Source organism: Ahaetulla prasina, chromosome 17 (assembly GCF_028640845.1).
Source record: "Ahaetulla prasina isolate Xishuangbanna chromosome 17, ASM2864084v1, whole genome shotgun sequence".
NCBI lineage: Eukaryota > Metazoa > Chordata > Lepidosauria > Squamata > Colubridae > Ahaetulla > Ahaetulla prasina.
In genome coordinates this window covers 10,984,616-11,003,712 of record NC_080555.1, presented here as the reverse complement: position 1 = coordinate 11,003,712, position 19,097 = coordinate 10,984,616, and the positions used below count along the sequence as shown (strand labels likewise).

The 19,097-nt window shown below is 43.8% G+C and overlaps 1 protein-coding gene across 1 annotated transcript; it reads right to left on the bottom strand.

The window, feature by feature from the left end:
- Positions 1-1,921: 1,921 nt before the first annotated feature.
- On the bottom strand, positions 1,922-17,708 carry GPHA2 (glycoprotein hormone subunit alpha 2). Its single transcript, XM_058160070.1, has 4 exons — positions 17,606-17,708; positions 8,992-9,098; positions 6,046-6,230; positions 1,922-2,110 (listed from the first exon to the last, which is right to left on the bottom strand). Exons 2-4 carry the CDS (start codon positions 9,083-9,085, stop codon positions 2,009-2,011), a joined length of 381 nt encoding a protein of 126 aa, XP_058016053.1. The 5' UTR covers positions 9,086-9,098; positions 17,606-17,708; the 3' UTR covers positions 1,922-2,008.
- Positions 17,709-19,097: the final 1,389 nt, after the last annotated feature.

Sequence of the window (19,097 nt, the reverse complement as noted above, 5' to 3'; positions counted from 1 at the left end):
TCTCTGGGGAGGGCCCTGGATGGACGTTCACACAGTCCCTTCAGAAGGGCTTTCTCATTGATGCCTCATTTAATTTGGGTTTTGTTCAGGATTAGAAACTATTTCCCTTCCTCCTTCCTTCCTTCTGTCCTCCCTCCATTCCCTCCTTTTCTCCCTCACTACTTCCTTTATTCTTCCCTCTCTCTTTCCCCCTCCTTTTCTTCTTTCTTCCCTTCATCCCTTCTTTTTTCCTCCCTCCTTCCATCTCTCTCCGCCTTCCTTCCTTCCCCCCTCCTTTCTTTTTCTTTCCTTCTTTCCTCCTTTCCTTCCTTCCCTCCATTCTTTTTCTTTCTTCCCTTCCCTCCTCCTCCTTCCTTTCATCTCTCCCTCCTCTTTTTCCTCCCTCCTCCTTGTCTCCCTCCGCCTTTTTCCATCTTCCCCTCCCTCCTTCCCTCCCTCCCTCCTTTTCTTTTCTTCTTTCTTCCTCCTTCTTTTTCTTTCCTTCCTTCCTCCTTTCTTCCTCGCTTCTTTTCCTTCCTTCTTTCCCCCCTCCCTTTCTCCTTTCTTCATCCCTCCCTCTCTCCTTCTCTCCCTCTCCCTCTCTCCATTTTCCCTCCCTCTCTTCTTTTTTCTTCTTTCTTTCCTTCCTTCCCTCCCTCCTTTTCTTTCCTTCCTTCCTCCCTTCCTCCTTTCTTCTTTCCTTCTTTCTTTCCTTCCTTCCCTCCCTTCTTTTTCTTTCCTTCCTTCCTCCCTCCCTCCCACCTTTCTTTTCTTCTTTCCTTCCTTCCTTCCTTCCCTCCCTTCTTTTTCCTTCTTTCCTTCAGTTGATTAGCGCCACACCATTAAAACCTATCAACAAAAAAGGCAAGGACCCAGATTGTTGGGGGGGCAATAAGTTGACTTTGTAAATATACAAATAGAATGAGACTATTGCCTTACACAATATAAGCCGCCCTGAGTCTTCGGAGAAGGGCGGGATATAAATGTAAAATAAAATAATAATAATAAAAAAAAAACACATGTAACCATTGTAAAAAAAAACCGAGAATGTATTCAACTGCCAAGTTCCTAAGCATTCAAGGGATTCCAGAGGCAACTGGGCTTCCCTCATACACAGAAATCCCCTTGTAATTTCTTACAGAATTAAAAGTGTCTTTTTTTTTTTTTGGTCTTTTTTTAAAAACACAAACTGGGCCATTTGAACCCCAGGACAGTGGCAAGCCCAGTCCACAGAAAGTCCATTTGCTTCTGGGTGTCTCAACCTTTGAAACTTTTAAGATGCGTGGACTTCCAACTCCCAGAAGCTGGCTGGGGGATTCTGGGAGTTGAAGTCCTCGCATCTTAAAAGTATTTTGTTTGGGTTTTTTATTTCACTTTATGCATATATATATATATATATTTTCTGAGGTTTTCACGGGTTTTTGTATGTAGGTCTTTGGTTATTCGGGTTTTCTCCCACGTAAAATTGGAAGTGTCTTGGCGACGTTTCGACGAAGTCTCATTCGTCATCTTCAGGCTTCAGCTTCGTGCTTCTGGGAGCAATGTGTGATTGCAGCTGTTTCTTCCTTTATAACTGCTAGTGGGGGTTTGAACTGATTGGGTGGGAGCTTGGCTGTGCTCTGATTGGATGGGGGGGTTTTTTGGTGCTCTGATTGGCTGGGGGTGTGTCCTGTTTGGGAGGGGGCTTGGTTGTGCTCAGATTAGTCTGAGTTGCAGGGGGATTTGAGCTGGTGAGTTGCATTGCTGTTGTTTGGCTTCGTGTTCGTGGTCATGCTGCATCTTCATAGTGGGTGTCTATGCAGTTAAAAAGGAAGAAACAGCTGCAATCACACATTGCTCCCAGAAGCACAAAGATGAAGCCTGAAGATGACGAATGAGACTTCGTCGAAATGTCACCAAGACACTTCCAATTTTACGTGGGAGAAAACTCGAATAACCAAACACCTACATATATATATATATATATAAAGTTGTCGTAAGTTCAGAATCACAGCAGTTGTTGGTGGCTGCAGAAATCCTCGGAGGCACTTCAGTATCTGGAGAGGCGGCAGACGTCACACCGGCAGGTCTTGGCAGTGAAAATGTCCACCGTTTTCTGCAAGCCGAGACTGCAACGCAGCCGGAGTTTCACCTGGAGAGGACAACGTAAAAAAAAAACCCGTTTTGACATCAGTGATATCATAGCATCCTGTTGGTTCTGTGGGCGTGGCTTGGTGGGCGTGGTGTGGCTTGGTGGGCGTGGCAGGGGAAGGATCCTGCAAAAAACCCATTCCCACCCCACTCCTGAGGGAAGGATGTTGTAAAATCCCCATTCCCACCCCACTCCTGAGGGAAGGATACCTGCAAAAACCCCATTCCCACCCCACTCCTGGGGGAAGAATCCTGCAAAACCCCCATTCCCACCCCACTCCTGGGGGAAGGATCCTGCAAAACCCCCATTCCCACTCCACTCCTGAGGGAAGGATCCTGGAAAACCCCCATTCCCACCCCACTCCTGGGGGAAGGATCCTGCAAAACCCCCATTCCCACCCCACTCCTGGGGGAAGGATTCTGCAAAACCCCCATTCCCACCCCACTCCTGAGGGAAGGATCCTGCAAAACCTCCATTGCCATCCCACTCCTGAGGGAACGATGTTGTAAAATCGCCATTCCCACCCCACTCCTGAGGGAAGGATCCTGCAAAACCCCCATTCCCACCCCACTCCTGAGGGAAGGATGTTGTAAAATCCCCATTCCCATCCCACTCCTGAGGGAAGGATGTTGTAAAATCCCCATTCCCACCCCACTCCTGAGGGAAAGATATTACAAAATCCCCATTCCCACCCCACTCTGGGGCCAGCCAGAGGTGGCATTTGCCAGTTTTCCGAACTGCTCAAAATTTCCGCTACCGGTTCTCCAGAATCTGTCAGAACCTGCTGGATTTCACCCCTGATCCTTTTTTTTTTTTTTTTTTGCAGCTCAGCCCTGCAAAACTATAAAGGCCTCTGGTGGCTCATCACGCTAATGCAGCCTGTTATTAACAGCAACTGCCTGCAATATTGCAGGTTCAAGTCCCACCAGGCCCAAGGTTGACTCAGCCTTCCATCCTTTATAAGGCAGGTAAAATGAGGACCCAGATTGTTGGGGGGCAATAAGTTGACTTTGTATATAGTATACAATTATTTTTTATTATTTAAATTTGTTATTATTGGATGAAGACTATTGCCTGACATAGTGTAAGCCGCCCTGAGTCTTCGGAGAAGGGCGGGATATAAATGCAAATTTAAAAAGAACTGTGCAGAACATGAGCAATAAATCGCACCCAGTGCACTAACAAACATTGTACATTCAATGTCTCCAGGGCTGCAGTGTTGCTCACCTGATCAGAACACCTAAGTTTGGGGTCTTTTTTTTTACTTTCAGTCTTCAAAATGCCTTTCTTAAAATGTCTCACTTAAGTGCAGAAATTGTGGTCATAAATTGAGGATTACCTATAATACGGAATTCTGGCTGCTTACACTGTTACATGTGGTCCTCGGCCTATGACCACAATTCTCTTTTTTTTTTTTATTCAAAAAGTTTTACAAAGCATATATATAGGAAGGAGAAAAGAAAAAAACAATAGGACAGGAACGGTAGGCACGTTTGTGCGCTTATGCACGCCCCTTATGGTCCTCTTAGGAATGGGGTGAGGTCAATAGTAGAAAGTTTTTAGTTAAAGCTTTTAGGATTATGAGAAGAGACCACAGAGTCAGGTAAAGTATTCCAAGCACTGATGATTCTGTTACAGAAGTCATATTTTCTGCAATCTAGATTAAAGCGGTTGACATTAAGTTTAAATCTATTGGTTGCTCTTGTATTATTGCAATTAAAGCTGAAGTAGTCTTTAACAGGAAGGACATTACAATAGATGATTCTATGAGTTAAACTTAGGTCTTGTCGAAGGCGACGGAGTTCCAAGTTTTCTAAGCCTAGGATTTCAAGTCTGGTGGGATAGGGTATTTTATTGTTTTCAGAGGAATGGAGAACTCTTCTTGTAAAATACCTACTTTGAATATATTCAATCCATTTTTTGCATTCATTTAAGTATCTTTCTTGCGTATTGTCTTTCAAAAAGGCTGAGATTTTTGCCATCTCAGCCAAATTGGCAACTTTCAATATCCATTCTCCTATTGTGGGTACTTCTTTTTTCTTCCAATACTGTCCTATCAGTAACCTTGCCGCCGTTATTAAATTTAAAATCAGTTTAGTCTCAATTACTGTACAGTCCGTGATAATTCCCAGCAGAAAAAAATTGCGGCAGGCGCTTTATCTTCTTTCTCAAAACATTTTGTAGAATCCACCAAATTTTTATCCAAATATTCTTACAAGTCCACCAAATATGCACCAAATATGCAGCGTCATCACAGTTACGTCTCCAACTGCGTATGACCACAATTCTGAGTCCAGAATTCCCATTTTGCTAAGCGAGACGGTTGTGAAGTGAGCTTTGCCCCATTTTGCGACCTTCCTTGCCACGGTCGTTAAGAGAAACTCTGCAGTTGGTTAAGTTAGCAACAGGGTTGTTAAGCGAATTTGGCTTCCCCGTGACACACACAAACACACACACACACACACCCTGTGCAGATGCTGCAACCGTTGTTAAAAGACTAGTTGTAAGTCACCTTTTTCAGTGTAACTGAACGGTTGCTAAACCAATGATCATAAGTCAAGGATATAGGTAGTCCTCGACTTACAACGATTCGCTTAGTGACCATTCAAGGTTACAACGGCACTGAAAAAAAGTGGCTTATGAACGTTTTTCGCACTTACGACCGTTGTAGCATCCCCATGGTCACGTGATCTAAAATTCAGACGCTTTTTATTTATTTTATTTATTTATTTATCAAACTTCTATACCGCCCTTCTCCCGAAGGACTCAGCCTTCATTTAAAACAGTTAATATACATATTAAAATAACAATTAAAAAGCTTATTCAATAAAAGGCCAAATTAAAACCGTCAGTTGACCATCTAAAATACCCAATAAAATTACCATTAAAAGTTTAAAAATTTAAATTTAGAATTTAAAAAATCAGGCCAGTCCCGCTTGTATAAATAAATAAGTTTTCAGTTCCCGGCGGAAGGTCTGAAGGTCAGGCAATTGGCGTAAACCGGGGGGAAGTTCGTTCCAGAGAGTAGGTGCTCCCACAGAGAAGGGAACTGACTCGCATTTATGACGGTGGCAGTGTCCTTGGGGGGGTGTCACGTGATCCCCTCTTACGACCTTCTGACAAGCAAAGGCAACGGGGAAACCGGTTTCACTTAACAACCGTGTGACTAACTTACCGACTGCGGTGATTCACTTAACAAATATGGCGCGAAATGTCGTAAAATGGAGCAAAACTCACTTAGCAGATGGTCCACTTAACAACAATAAAAATCTGAGCTCAGGTATAGTCGTTAAGTCAAGGACTACCTGTATAAGCAGCCGGAATTCCATAATGCAGGTAGTCCTTGACTTAGGACCACAAATGGCATCATAGTTTTTACTATTTTAAATTGGGCTTTATTGTCTTAGGGTTTTAAATTTTAATGTCGGCCTTTTTTGCGATTTGCTTCGTTTTAAATTCTGGTTTTAATTGTGTATATATATTGAGTTTTATCCTGGCTGTACACCGCCCTGAGTCCTTCGGGAGAAGGGCGGTATAAAAATTTAATAAATAAATAAAAAATTGAGCCTCGGGTTTCTGCTGTTAAGTGAGACATTTGCTAATTTTGCCCCGTTTTAGCACTTTTCTTACCACCGTTTTGTTAAGCGAATCATTGCAGGCGCCATGATATTAGCACGGTTGTTAAGTATGAATCCGACTTCCCCTTCGGCTTTGCTTGTCAGGAGGTCGCGAAACCGTCGTAAATATGAGCCAGTGGCTCAGCGCCTGAATTTTGATCACATGACCATGGGGGGGGGGGAAGGGATGTGTGGATGCTGCAAAGGTCGCAACTCTGAAACCGGTTGCATTTTTCAGGGCCCTTGTAGCTTTGGAACGGTCGCTAGGTGAACTGTTGCAAGTCGAGGACTGGGAAAAGCCCGTCCGAATTCTCTCACCGTCTGCATTTGGCTGATGGTGCAGCACTGGGAGACCGAGGTGATGTTGTGTTTGAAGCTGCTGGCCAGGAGCACCGAATACTTGGAGGGAAACGCGCTGGATTCGCAATACCCCACGCAGGCCTGGAGGGCCCGGGTGCCCCGACACATGCCCTGTCGGTCACTCCGGATGGTGACGTTGAAAGCTGAGCGAGAAGAAGAAAAACAGGACGGCATTGGTTTCTGGGGCGGACTACAACTCCCATCATCTTGACTGGAGGTCACGGGGGTTCCGATCAGGCACATCCCCCAAAGCAGGGGGGGTCTTCCAACTTCGAGCACTTTTAAAGACTTGTTGGACTTCGAACTCCCAGAATTCCCCAGCCAGCATGGCTGACTAGGGAATTCTGGGAGTGGAAGTCTGCAAGCCTTAAAGCGGCCGGGGATGGGAGGGTGCGAGAGCATAAAGACTTAAAGAGGGCAAGAGATTCTCTCTCCTAGAGAGGTCAGTTTCGGCTTTCCTTGGTTTAAACCAGGGATCTCCAACCTTGGCCCACTTTAAGACTTGCGGACTTCCACTCCCAGAATTCCCCAGCCAGCATGGCTGACTAGGGAATTCTGGGAGTGGAAGTCCGCAAGTCTTAAAAGTGGCCAAGGTTGGGAACCCCTGTCCAAAAGTATTCAGTTTAGGAAAGCAGATTTATTGTGTTTTCTGAGATTCTAGAAAAAGGGCAGAGAAGAGCAGCAAAGAAACAGAATAACAGAATTGGAAGGGACCTCAGAGGTCTTCTAGTCCACCCCCTGCTCAAGCAGGAGACCCTATATACCATTCTGGACAAATAGATGTCCAGTCTCTTCTTGAAAACTTCCAGTATCGGAGCACCCACAACTATGGGAGGAAGGGAGGTGGGTAGATAGGTAGATAGGTAGATAGATAGGTAGATAGATAGATAGATAGATAGATAGATAGATAGATAGATAGATAGATAGATAGGTAGGTAGGTAGATAGGTAGGTAGATAGATAGATAGATAGATAGATAGATAGATAGATAGATAGATAGATAGATAGATAGATAGATAGATAAAATAGATATAATGTACCTTGATGAATGTATCTTTTCTTTTATGTACACTGAGAGCATATGCACCAAGACAAATTCCTTGTGTGTCCAATCACACTTGGCCAATAAAAAATTATATTCTATTCTATTCTATATTAGAGAGAGATGATGGATAGAAAGAAAGAAAGAAAGAAAGAAAGAAAGAAAGAAAGAAAGAAAGAAAGAAAGAAAGAATGAAAGAGAGAGAGAGAGAGAGAGAGAGAGAGAGAAAGAAAGAAAGATATGGATTAGAGAGAGATGATGGATAGAAAGAAAGAAAGAAAGATTAGAGAGAGATGATAGATGATAGATAGGTAGATAGATAGATGATTAGATGGATGGATGGATAAATATATATCAATTTATCTCCCCTCTCTCTCTCTCCCTCCCTCCCTCTCTCTCATCTATTTATGTATCTTATCTATTTGATAGAATCATAGGTATGGAAGAGACCCTGGAGGTCTTCTGGTCCAACCCAGGGCCTCTGTGGCTCAGACTGGTAAGACAGTCTGTTATTAACAGCAGCTGCTTGCAATTACTGCAAGTTCAAGTCCCACCAGGCCCAAGGTCGACTCAGCCTTCCATCCTTTATAAGGTAGGTAAAATGAGGACCCAGATTGTTGGGGGCAATAAAAGTTGACTTTGTATATAATATACAAATGGATGAAGACGATTGCTTGACATAGTGTAAGCCGCCCTGAGTCTGCGGAGAAGGGCGGGATATAAATGCAAATTAAAGAAAAAAAAACCCGCTGCTCGAGCAGGAGTCCCTATACCATTCTGCACAAATGGCTATCCAGTCTCTCCTTCAAGACCTCCAACGATGGAGGACCCCCAGCTTCTGGAAGGAATGACAGAGAGACGATAGATGATTATAGATAGAAATGATTCATTGATTAATTAATTGCTGCCACTGATTAATTCTTGCCACTGTCAGGAAATTTCTCCTTAGTTCTAGCTTGGGTTGAGGAGGATGAGGAGACTGGAGGCCAAAAGCCTACAATGAATGGTTGTGGGACCTGGATATGTCGAGCATCACAAAGAGACATGCTAGCTGTCATCCAATATTTGAGAGGCTGTCATAAGGAAAGTGGGGGGTGGGTGGTCAACCTATTCTCCAAAGCAGCTGAAGGCAAGACAAACAACAACAACAACAACAGCAATGGACGGAACTAAGCAAGGAGACAAGCACCTTAGATATCAAGGAAGAATTTCCTGACAGGGAGAACAATTAATCAGTGGAACAACATGCCTCTAGAAGTAGTAGGTGCTCCATCGCTGGAGGCTTTTAAGAAGCGATTGGACAGCCGTTTGTAGGGTGTTTCCTGCTTGAGCAGGGGGCTGGACTAGGAGACCTCCAAGGTCCCTTCCAACTCTTGTTATTCTGAAAGGGTCTCCTGCTTGAGCAGGGGGCTGGACTAGAAGACCTCCGAGGCCCCTTCTGAGTCTTGTTATTCTGTAAGGGTCTCCTGCTTGAGCATGGGGCTGGATTCGAAGACCTCCGAGGTCCCTTCCAACTTTGTTATTCTGTAAGGGTCTCCTGCTTGAGCGGGGGGGTTGGACTAGAAGACCTCCAATGGCCCATTCCAGCTCTTTTGTTCTGTTATGGTGAATGCACGGCATGAACCAGAAGGATCTCCATGTCAAAGCAATTCCAATTCTGCTCTTCATCCCCAAAGCTCCTTGGAGCTGCTCCCTGAGCTTGCCTGTTTTCTTGCCGAAAACAGGCAAGCTCAGGGAGCTTTCGTTAGCCAAACTAGGTTGCATCATCCGTGCTAATGTTTCTCCTTTATCGCTCCCTCGGTCTCTCTGTCTGTCTGTCCATTTGTCAACACCCCACCCCACCCCACCCCCCGCGAAGCTTACAGTGCAGGTGACAACCGAGTCTTGCAGCTTTGTGAGCCCAGACATCTGTGGCCAATAGGCAAGAGAAGACGGCGGCCAAGAAGAACCTCGGCATTTCTGTGGAATCTCTGAAAAAATAGAAGTTCAGTAATTAGCAACATTCGGTGCGAAGCCACAGCAATAAAGATCACCAAGGATTCAACCGGTTTGCACCGGTTCGGGAGAACTGACAGCGGAGATCGTGGGTGGGCCAGCCCACCCGCCTGGCACTATGCCAGGTGTGAAATCTATTTTTTTTTGCTACCGGTTCTGTGGGCATGACTTGGTGGTGCGTGGCTTGGTGGGGGGTTCATGTGACTGGGTGGGTGTGGCTATGTGATTGGGGGATCAAACAACAGAAACTCACTAGCAATGTCCTGCTGGAGCAGGGTTGGACTAAATGACCTCCAGGTCCCTTCCAGCCCTGGATTATCCTCTAAAGATGCGTCTAGTGCCAAGTTTGTACTCCTTCCTTCCTCTTTTCTTTTTTTTTCTTAATTTTTTTTTCTTTTTTTATTTCATTTTTCTTTTGTTATTTTTTTTCTTTTTTTATTCAAAAAGTTTTACAGAAAAATCCCCCCCCTTTCCCCCACCTCCCTCCCCTCCCTTCACCCCCCCCCCGACTTCCCGGAACGAGCACAAGGTATAGTTAAAAATAAAACAAACATATGCTAAAAAAATTCGTCCCAACTTAATTATACCCTACAATCATCAATTCCTAACTTCCCCCGAAAACAATCAGAAATAATACATCATAATCATTCAACAACAGTCTGATAACTCTTAGTCTGATATCTACTTTGAATATAGTCAATCCATTTTCCCATTCCTTTAAGTATCTTTCTTGCGTATTGTCTTTCAAAAAGGCTGATATCTTTGCCATCTCAGCCAAATTGGCAACTTTCAATATCCATTCTTCTATTGTAGGTACTTCTTTTTTCTTCCAGTATTGTCCTATTAGTAATCTTGCTGCTGTTATTAGATTTAAAATCAATTTAGTCTCAATTACTGTACAGTCCGTAATAATTCCCAACAAAAAAAATTGCGGCAGGAACTTTATCTTCTTTTTCAAAACATTTTGTAAAATCCACCAAATTTTTATCCAAAAGGCCTTTATATCCTTACAAGTCCACCAAATATGAAAATATGTAGCATCATCACAATTACATCTCCAACATTTTGCTTGCATATCTGGATACATACGATAATTTCTTAGGATCTATATGCCATCTATAAAACATTTTATAAAAATTTTCCCTCAGATTCTGTGCCTGCGTGAATTTAACATTTCTAACCCAAATTTTTTCCCAAGTTTCCAATAATATTGGCTCCTGAAAATTTTGTGCCCACTTTATCATACAGTCCTTTACCAAGTCCCTTTCAGAATCTATTTCAAGTAACTATCTTTAAAGCGCTCCATGGCTTAGGACCCGGGTACTTACGAGACCGCCTGCTGTTACCTTTGCCTCCCACCGACCCGTGCGCTCACAGAGAGGTCTCCTCAGGGTGCCGTCCGCCAAACAGTGTCGGCTGGCGGCCCCAGGAGTAGGGCCTTCTCTGTGGGGCAGTGACACTCTGGAATGAACTTCCCCGGTCTCGTCAAGTGCCCGATCTTCGGACCTTTCGTCGTGAGCTCAAAACATATTTATTCATTAAAGCGGGACTGGCATAATTAGTGATGTATTTTAATTGGGTTTTTAAATATTTTTTAACTTCTTAATTTAAATTTTAATAATCAGCCTTTAAAATTTGCTCTTTTTAATTGTTGTTTTAAATTGTATACATTTTTGTTTTACTTTGGCTGTACACCGCCCTGAGTCCTTCGGGAGAAGGGCGGTATAAAAATTTAATAAATAAATAAAAAATAAATAGATAGGTAGATAGACAGATGATTAGATGGATGGATGGATAAATATATATCAATTTATTTCCCGTCTCTCTCTCTCTCTCTCTTTCTCTCTCTCCCTCCCTCCCTCTCTCTCTCTCATCTATTTATGTATCTTATCTATTTGATAGAATCATAGGTATGGAAGAGACCCTGGAGGTCTTCTGGTCCAACCCAGGGCCTCTGGTGGCTCAGACTGGTAAAACAGTCTGTTATTAACAGCAGCTGCTTGCAATTACTGCAGGTTCGAGTCCCACCAGGCCCAAGGTTGACTCAGCCTCCCATCCTTTATAAGGTAGGTAAAATGAGGACCCAGATTGTTGGGGGGGGCAATAAGTTGACTTTGTAAATATACAAATAGAATGAGACTATTGCTTACACACTGTAAGCCGCCCTGAGTCTTCGGAGAAGGGCGGGATATAAATGCAAATTAAAAAAAAAAAACCCGCTGCTCGAGCAGGAGTCCCTATACCATTCTGCACAAATGGCTATCCAGTCTCTCCTTCAAGACCTCCAACGATGGAGGACCCACAGCTTCTATAAATAAAAATATTCTATTCTATTCTATTCTATTCTGGAGGGAATGACAGAGAGACGATAGATGATTATAGATAGAAATGATTCATTGATTAATTAATTGCTGCCACTGATTAATTCTTGCCACTGTCAGGAAATTTCTCCTTAGTTCTAGCTTGGGTTGAGGAGGATGAGGAGACTGGAGGCCAAAAGCATACAATGAATGGTTGTGTGACCTGGATATATCAAGCATCACAAAGAGACATGCTAGCTGTCATCCAATATTTGAGAGGCTGTCATAAGGAAAGTGGGGGGTGGGTGGTCAACCTATTCTCCAAAGCAGCTGAAGGCAAGACAAACAACAACAACAACAACAACAACAACAATGGACGGAACTAAGCAAGGAGACAAGCACCTTAGATATCCAGGAAGAATTTCCTGACAGGGAGAACAATTAATCAGTGGAACAACATGCCTCTAGAAGTGGTAGGTGCTCCATCGCTGGAGGCTTTTAAGAAGCAATTGGACAGCCGTTTGTAGGGTGTTTCCTGCTTGAGCAGGGGGCTGGACTAGAAGACCTCCAAGGCCCCTTCTGACTCTTGTTATTCTGAAAGGGTCTCCTGCTTGAGCAGGGGGCTGGACTAGAAGACCTCCGAGGCCCCTTCCGACTCTTGTTATTCTGTAAGGGTCTCCTGCTTGAGCACGGGGCTGGATTAGAAGACCTCCAAGGTCCCTTCCAACTTTGTTATTCTGTAAGGGTCTCCTGCTTGAGCGGGGGGTTGGACTAGAAGACCTCCAATGGCCCATTCCAGCTCTTTTGTTCTGTTATGGTGAATGCACGGCATGAACCAGAAGGATCTCCATGTCAAAGCAATTCCAATTCTGCTCTTCATCCCCAAAGCTCCTTGGAGCTGCTCCCTGAGCTTGCCTGTTTTCTTGCCGAAAACAGGCAAGCCCAGGGAGCTTTTGTTAGCCAAACTAGGTTGCATCATCCGTGCTAATGTTTCTCCTTTAGTCTCTCTGTCTGAATCTATTTCAAGTAACACATTATACAATCTCTTTATATGCTCCTGAGACTGATTTCTAATTTGCTTTACCAAATTTCCTCGTTCTGCTCTATACCAATTTTCTGATCTTCCTTCCATCTAGCACGTAGTTGCTCATATTGAAACCAAGTATAATTTTCCTTCTTCTTTAGTACGTGCAGAGATTTTAATTGCAAATTACCTCTTTCAGTATACAAAAGATCTTTATATGTAATCATTTCCTGATTCTGTTCTATTCTATTCTATTCTATTCTATTCTATTCTATTCTATTCTATCCTATTCCTTATTCTATTCTATTCTATTCTATTCTATCCTATTCCTTATTCTATTCTATCCTATTCCTTATTATATTCTAATTCCTATTCCTTATTTATTCTATTCTATTCTATTCTATTCTATTCTAATTCCTATTCCTTATTCTATTCCTTATTCTATTCTATTCTATTCTATTCTATTCTATCCTATTCCTTATTCTATCCTATTTCTTATTCTATTCTATTCCTTATTCTATTCTATCCTATCCTATCCTATTCCTTATTCTATTCTATTCTAGTCCTTTTTCTATGCTATGCTATTCTATCCTATTCCTTATTCTATCCTATTCCTTATTCTATCCTATTCCTTATTCTATTCTATTCTATTCTATCCTATTCCTTATTCTATTCTATTCCCTATTCTATTCTATTCTATCCTATTCCTTATTCTATTCTATTTCTTATTCTATCCTATCCTATTCCTTATTCTATTCTATTCTATTCTATTCTATCCTATTCCTTATTCTATTCTGGAAGGAATGACAGAGAGACGATAGATGATTATAGATAGAAATGATTCATTGATTAATTAATTGCTGCCACTGATTAATTCTTGCCACTGTCAGGAAATTTCTCCTTAGTTCTAGCTTGGGTTGAGGAGGATGAGGAGACTGGAGGCCAAAAGCCTACAATGAATGGTTGTGGGACCTGGATATATCAAGCATCACAAAGAGACATGCTAGCTGTCATCCAATATTTGAGAGGCTGTCATAAGGAAAGTGGGGGTGGGTGGTCAACCTATTCTCCAAAGCAGCTGAAGGCAAGACAACAACAACAACAACAACAACAACAATTACCACTAACAGAGACAAGCACCTTAGATATCCAGGAAGAATTTCCTGACAGGAGAACAATTAATCAGTGGAACAACATGCCTCTAGAAGAAGCTCCATCGCTGGAGGCTTTTAAAAGAATTGGACAGCTTTGTAGGGTGTTTCCTGCTTGAGCAGGGGCTGGACTAGAAGACCTCCAAGGTCCCTTCCAACTTTGTTATTCTGAAAGGGTCTCCTGCTTGAGCAGGGGCTGGACTAGAAGACCTCCAAGGCCCCTTCCGACTCTTGTTATTCTGTAAGGGTCTCCTGCTTGAGCAGGGGCTGGACTAGAAGACCTCCAAGGTCCCTTCCAACTTTGTTATTCTGTAAGGGTCTCCTGCTTGAGCAGGGGCTGGACTAGAAGACCTCCAATGGCCCATTCCAGCTCTTTTGTTCTGTTATGGTGAATGCACGGCATGAACCAGAAGGATCTCCATGTCAAAGCAATTCCAATTATGCTCTTCATCCCCAAAGCTCCTTAAATTTAGAATCTTGCCCAATTAACATAAAGAGCTCAAAAGCAATTAACCAAACTAGGTTGCATCATCCGTGCTAATGTTTCTCCTTTAGTCTCTCTGTCTGTCTGTCCATTTGTAAACCAGGCTTACAGTGCAGGTGACAACCGAGTCTTGCAGCTTTGTGAGCCCAGACATCTGTGGCCAATAGGCAAGAGAAGACGGCGGCCAAGAAGAACCTCGGCATTTCTTTGGAATCTCTGAAAAAATAGAAGTTCAGTAATTAGCAACATTCGGTGCGAAGCCACAACAATAAAGATCACCAAGGATTCAACCGGTTTGCACCGGTTCGGGAGAACTGACAGCGGAGATCGTGGGTGGGCCAGCCCACCCGCCTGGCACTATGCCAGGGGTGAAATCTTTTTTTTTGCTACCGGTTCTGTGGGCGTGGCTTGGTGGGGCGTGGCTTGGTGGGGGGTTCATGTGACTGGATGGGTGTGGCTATGTGATTGGGGGATCAAACAACAGAAACTCACTAGCAATGTCCTGCTGGAGCAGGGTTGGACTAAATGACCTCCAGGTCCCTTCCAGCCCTGGATTATCCTCTAAAGCTGCATCTAGTGCCAAGTTTATACTCCTTCCTTCCTCTCCTCCTTCCTTCCTTTCTTGCCTCCTTTCGTTCTCTCTCTCTCTCAGAAACGAACCCCCACCACCACACACCCCGTTTTCCCTTTCAGCAGGCTTGCTAGGCAAGCCAAAAAACGGGGTGGGGGAGAGTCCGTTTTTCCTCCCCAGAAGCCTGCTGGGAGGAAAACAACACCGTTTTTGGCCAGCAAGTAAAAACAACTTTTTAGCATTTTTCTTCAGCCGAAAAAATGCTTTAAAAAAAAAAAACCTCTGATGATCGCGCGGCTGAGCTGGGCATGGGCGGGTGGGGGGACAGGGATTATTGCTACCGGTTCTCCGAATCACCTGCTGCCATCGCTACCGGATTGCACGATCCGGTCTGATCTGGGAGCATTTCACCCCTGCACTATGCCATCCTATTTAGGCATGGTTTTGAGGCCAGATGCATACGTGGAAAGTTCACATGTGAGCACAGCACATGCGGCGAAATCCGGGCACATGCTCGAAAGGTGCATGCGCACACGGGACGAACCGGTAGCAACAAAATGTGAAACCCACCATTGGTAGCAGTTCATGCTTTTGACCCAAACCAGTAACATCGGGGTTCAAATTTCTACACAGCCGGCATTTCTTAAGCTGAGCCAAGCTACCTTACAAGGTTGTTGTTTTTCCAGGGAAAAAAAATTATTCAAATCTTACATTCTGAACTCGGATTCCCAACGGAAAAATTCGCCGTGATTTCATCGTGTCTCCCTGGGGAAGCTGCAACCATGCAAGGACCGGTCGGAAGTGCTTTTTCAGTTCCATTCCAACTTTGAAGGTCACTAAACCAAATTATTGGAACTCAAAGATCATCTCTACTCCGTGTTATTATACTATTTTCTTCTGGACCAGATTAGCAAATCCTGTAGTGGCCAAACTTGTGGAAACCTTTTGGGAAAAGTGTATTTTTGAGGTCTGATGGCTAATAACACCACTTTTTTTGGGGGGGGGAGTTTCAAGATAATCCTATTCCACTGCTGGAATGGCCTGGGAATAGCCCAGACCTTCACCCAATTGAAAATCGATGGAGCCGACTCTAGAAACTTGCTAGTCAGAAGCCACCCAGCAATAAAACCCAGTTAATAGAAGCCATTCTTCAATCTTGGTTTCACATGATAACAGCTGCAGAACTCAAAGATTTGGTTCACTCCATGGGAAGACGTTGGAAGGCCGTCATTCATGCTAAAGGTGACCCAATGAAGTATGAACTGACATGGGGATCATTTTTGTATATCTCGTTTTTTTCTACGTGTTTCACTTTTCTTCTTTACACTGTAACTGCTATTCTAATAGCAAATCCTTCCTAAAAGTTATTGCATGACATTCTTGATTAAATTATCTTTCCATTGATATATAATTTTATGGTACTACTCCAAAAAAAAAGAAAAGTGGTGTTATTAGCTAGTTTTAGAAAATACACTTTTCCCAAAAGGTTCCCACAATTTTGGCCGCTACTGTAAGAATTAAGGGCAAATTTCCTGACAATTAACCAGTGGAACGTCTCGACTTCAGAAGTTGTGGGTGCTCCATTACTGGAAGCTTTTCAGAAGAAACCGGACAGCCACAATATTCAGAATGATACAGATGCTCCTCGACTTACGACCGCAATTGAGCCCAGCATTTCTGTTGCTAACTGAGACCGTTGTTAAGTGAATTTTCCCCATTAAACTTTTCTTGCCGCAGTTGTTAAGTTAGCGACACAGTGGTTACGTAAAATCTTAACTTTGCTTATCAGAAGGTCGCAAAAGGGATCATGTAACCCAGTTGCAACTGTCATAAATATGAGTCAGTTCCTGAGCGTCTGGATTTTGATCGCGCGTGTGTGTGTGTGACTGTTGGGGATGCTGCTAATGGTTGCAAAAATGATCATAAGTCAGTTTTTTGGGGGAAAGAAGTGCGGTTGTAACTTTGAACGGTCACTAAATGAGCCATTTTAAATAGAGGACCTCCTGTATGTTCATTGTAAAGGTTGAAAAGCCAGAGAGATTGTAAACACCTCGAGGACCGCAAGGCTCAGTGGTTAAGACACCGAGCTTATTGATTAGAAAAGTCAGCAGTTCGGCGGTTCGAATCCCTAGTACAGCTCTCCTGGGTGAGCAGGGGACTAGATGACCTCCAAGGTACCCTCTGACTCTGTTACTGATAGGCTGGTGCAATTAATAAAATGAACATTTGCACACACACACACACACGTAAACCCGTCTTCCCAAGTATCCCCACTGTACCCTTTTCTAAACTTTTTTAAAACCAGAATTCCTCTGGACGCAAGGAGAAAAAATGCAGAATTATTTTTCTGCAGTTCATGGGATTTAGCATCTGCTCGGATGCCTTTGTTGTCCCTTTGAAATCCCCTTTTATTTTTATTTATTTTATTTATTTTGTCACAACATCATACAAAAAGATTATATAGTATATACACATATAAACATATATAGGAAGAAGAAAAGAAAAACAATAGGACAGGAACGGTAGGCACGTTTGTGCGCTTATGCACGCCCCTTATGGTCCTCTTAGGAATGGGGTGAGGTCAATAGTAGAAAGTTTTTGGTTAAAGCTTTTAGGATTATGGGAAGAGACCACAGAGTCAGGTAAAGTATTCCAAGCACTGATGATTCTGTTGCAGAAGTCATATTTTCTGCAATCTAGATTAAAGCGGTTTACATTAAGTTTAAATCTATTGGTTGCCCTTGTATTATTGCAATTAAAGTTGAAGTAGTCTTTGACAGGAAGGACATTACAATAGATGATTCTGTGAGTTAAACTTAGGTCTTGTCGAAGGCGACGGAGTTCCAAGTTTTCTAAGCCTAGGATCTCCGTCCTTTCCCAGCCGAGATCCCAAAGTCGATCTGCATTAGATCTCCAGCCAACGGGACCCCCGACTCCCTTTTAGCCACTTACCTGATTGATCGCTTGAGAGGTCTGCAGTTTCCGCCTGATGGGCTGTAGCCGGTTTGTTCTTTTCAACCGTCTACGGTCTGTCTGAGCTCCCACCCAACCACCTCCCTCACCTGGCTGCCTCTTCTCTCACCTGGGCTCAGCCTTCCCCTTCCTCCTCTCTCCACCCACTTCTCAACCAAGGCAGAGGCCCTTCACACCTGCCTGCCTTGCCTGCCAGGTAAGATTCCGGGACTCCGAGTTTGAAATCAGAGGATTGATGCTAATAAGCCTTTGTGGATCAGAGGAATTTAGCTGGATTTTTGGAGAATTTATGGAAAAGAAATGTAATGCCCCACTTAGGGGCAGCTTTCCAATTTTCCTGCTGGGATATCTTTATTTTTATTTTTTTGTATTTATTTGTCAAACATGTATAACAGATAGAAGTATAAACATGATTATGAATCAGGGGTGAAATGCTACCGGTTCGGCCCGGTTCGGACAAATCGGTAGCAATAAAAACTACCGGACCGAGCGAACCGGTAGTAAAAAAAAAAGCTACAATCCAACGATCACCGGTGGCGCGCAGTTTAGCTTTGCTAGAAAGCAAGGCACATGGTGGCTCAGGGGCTAGGACGTTGAGCTTGTCGATCAAAAGGTCGGCAGCTCAGCGGTTCGAATCCCTAGTGCTGCCGTGTAACGGGGTGAGCTCCTGTGACTTGTCCCAGCTTCTGCCAACCTAGCAGTTTCGAAAGCATGTAAAAATGCAAGTAGAAAAAATAGGGACCACCTTTGGTGGGAAGGTAACAGCGTTCTGTGCGCCTTTGGTGTTGAGTCATGCTGGCCACATGACCACGGAGACGTCTTCAGACAGTGCTGGCTCTTCGGCTTTGAAACGGAGATGAGCACCGCCCCCTAGAGTCGGGAACGACTAGCATGTATGTGCGAGGGGAACCTTTACCGTTACCTTTTTAGCAAAGCTAAACTGCGCCCCACAGCTGATCCCCCCGTCGCCGTTCTACTAACCTTCCCAAGCTGCCTTTTGGCGCGTACTATGTTCAACCGAACCAGTAGCTAACTACCGGTTTGCCTGAACCAGTAGCTTTTTAAACACGCAGCACGCTTTGGGTGTGTACTGTGCACGCACACGCAGTGTGCTTTTGGTGCACATGCGTGCTTCTTTGGCACGCAGCGCGCATTCACGGCCAGCGAACCGGTAGCCAACCTGTTTAGATTTCACCTCTGTTATGAATACATGGAATGGATACGTATAAATGGGGACAGTAGAACAGCGACGGAAGGCACGCTGGTGCGCTTATGCATGCCCGTTACAGACCTCTTAGGAATGGCATGAGGTCGACAGTAGACAGTCTTAGGTTAAAGTTTTGGGGGTTTGGGGAAGAAACCATAGAGTCAGGCAGTGGATTCCAGGCGTTGACCACTCTGTTGCTGAAGTCGCATTTTCTGCAAGCTAGTTTGGAGCGGTTTATTTGGAGTTTGTATCTACTGTGTGCAT

Excerpts from the sequence above, each read along its gene's own strand:
- GPHA2 (XM_058160070.1), bottom strand. The coding sequence starts at position 9,085 with ATGCCGAGGTTCTTCTTGGCCGCCGTCTTCTCTTGCCTATTGGCCACA. Across the intron at positions 6,231-8,991 it reads ACTCGGTTGTCACCTGCACT|CTTTCAACGTCACCATCCGG; the intron begins GTAAGCTTCGCG and ends CTTCTCGCTCAG. Across the intron at positions 2,111-6,045 it reads CCATCAGCCAAATGCAGACG|GTGAAACTCCGGCTGCGTTG; the intron begins GTGAGAGAATTC and ends TGTCCTCTCCAG.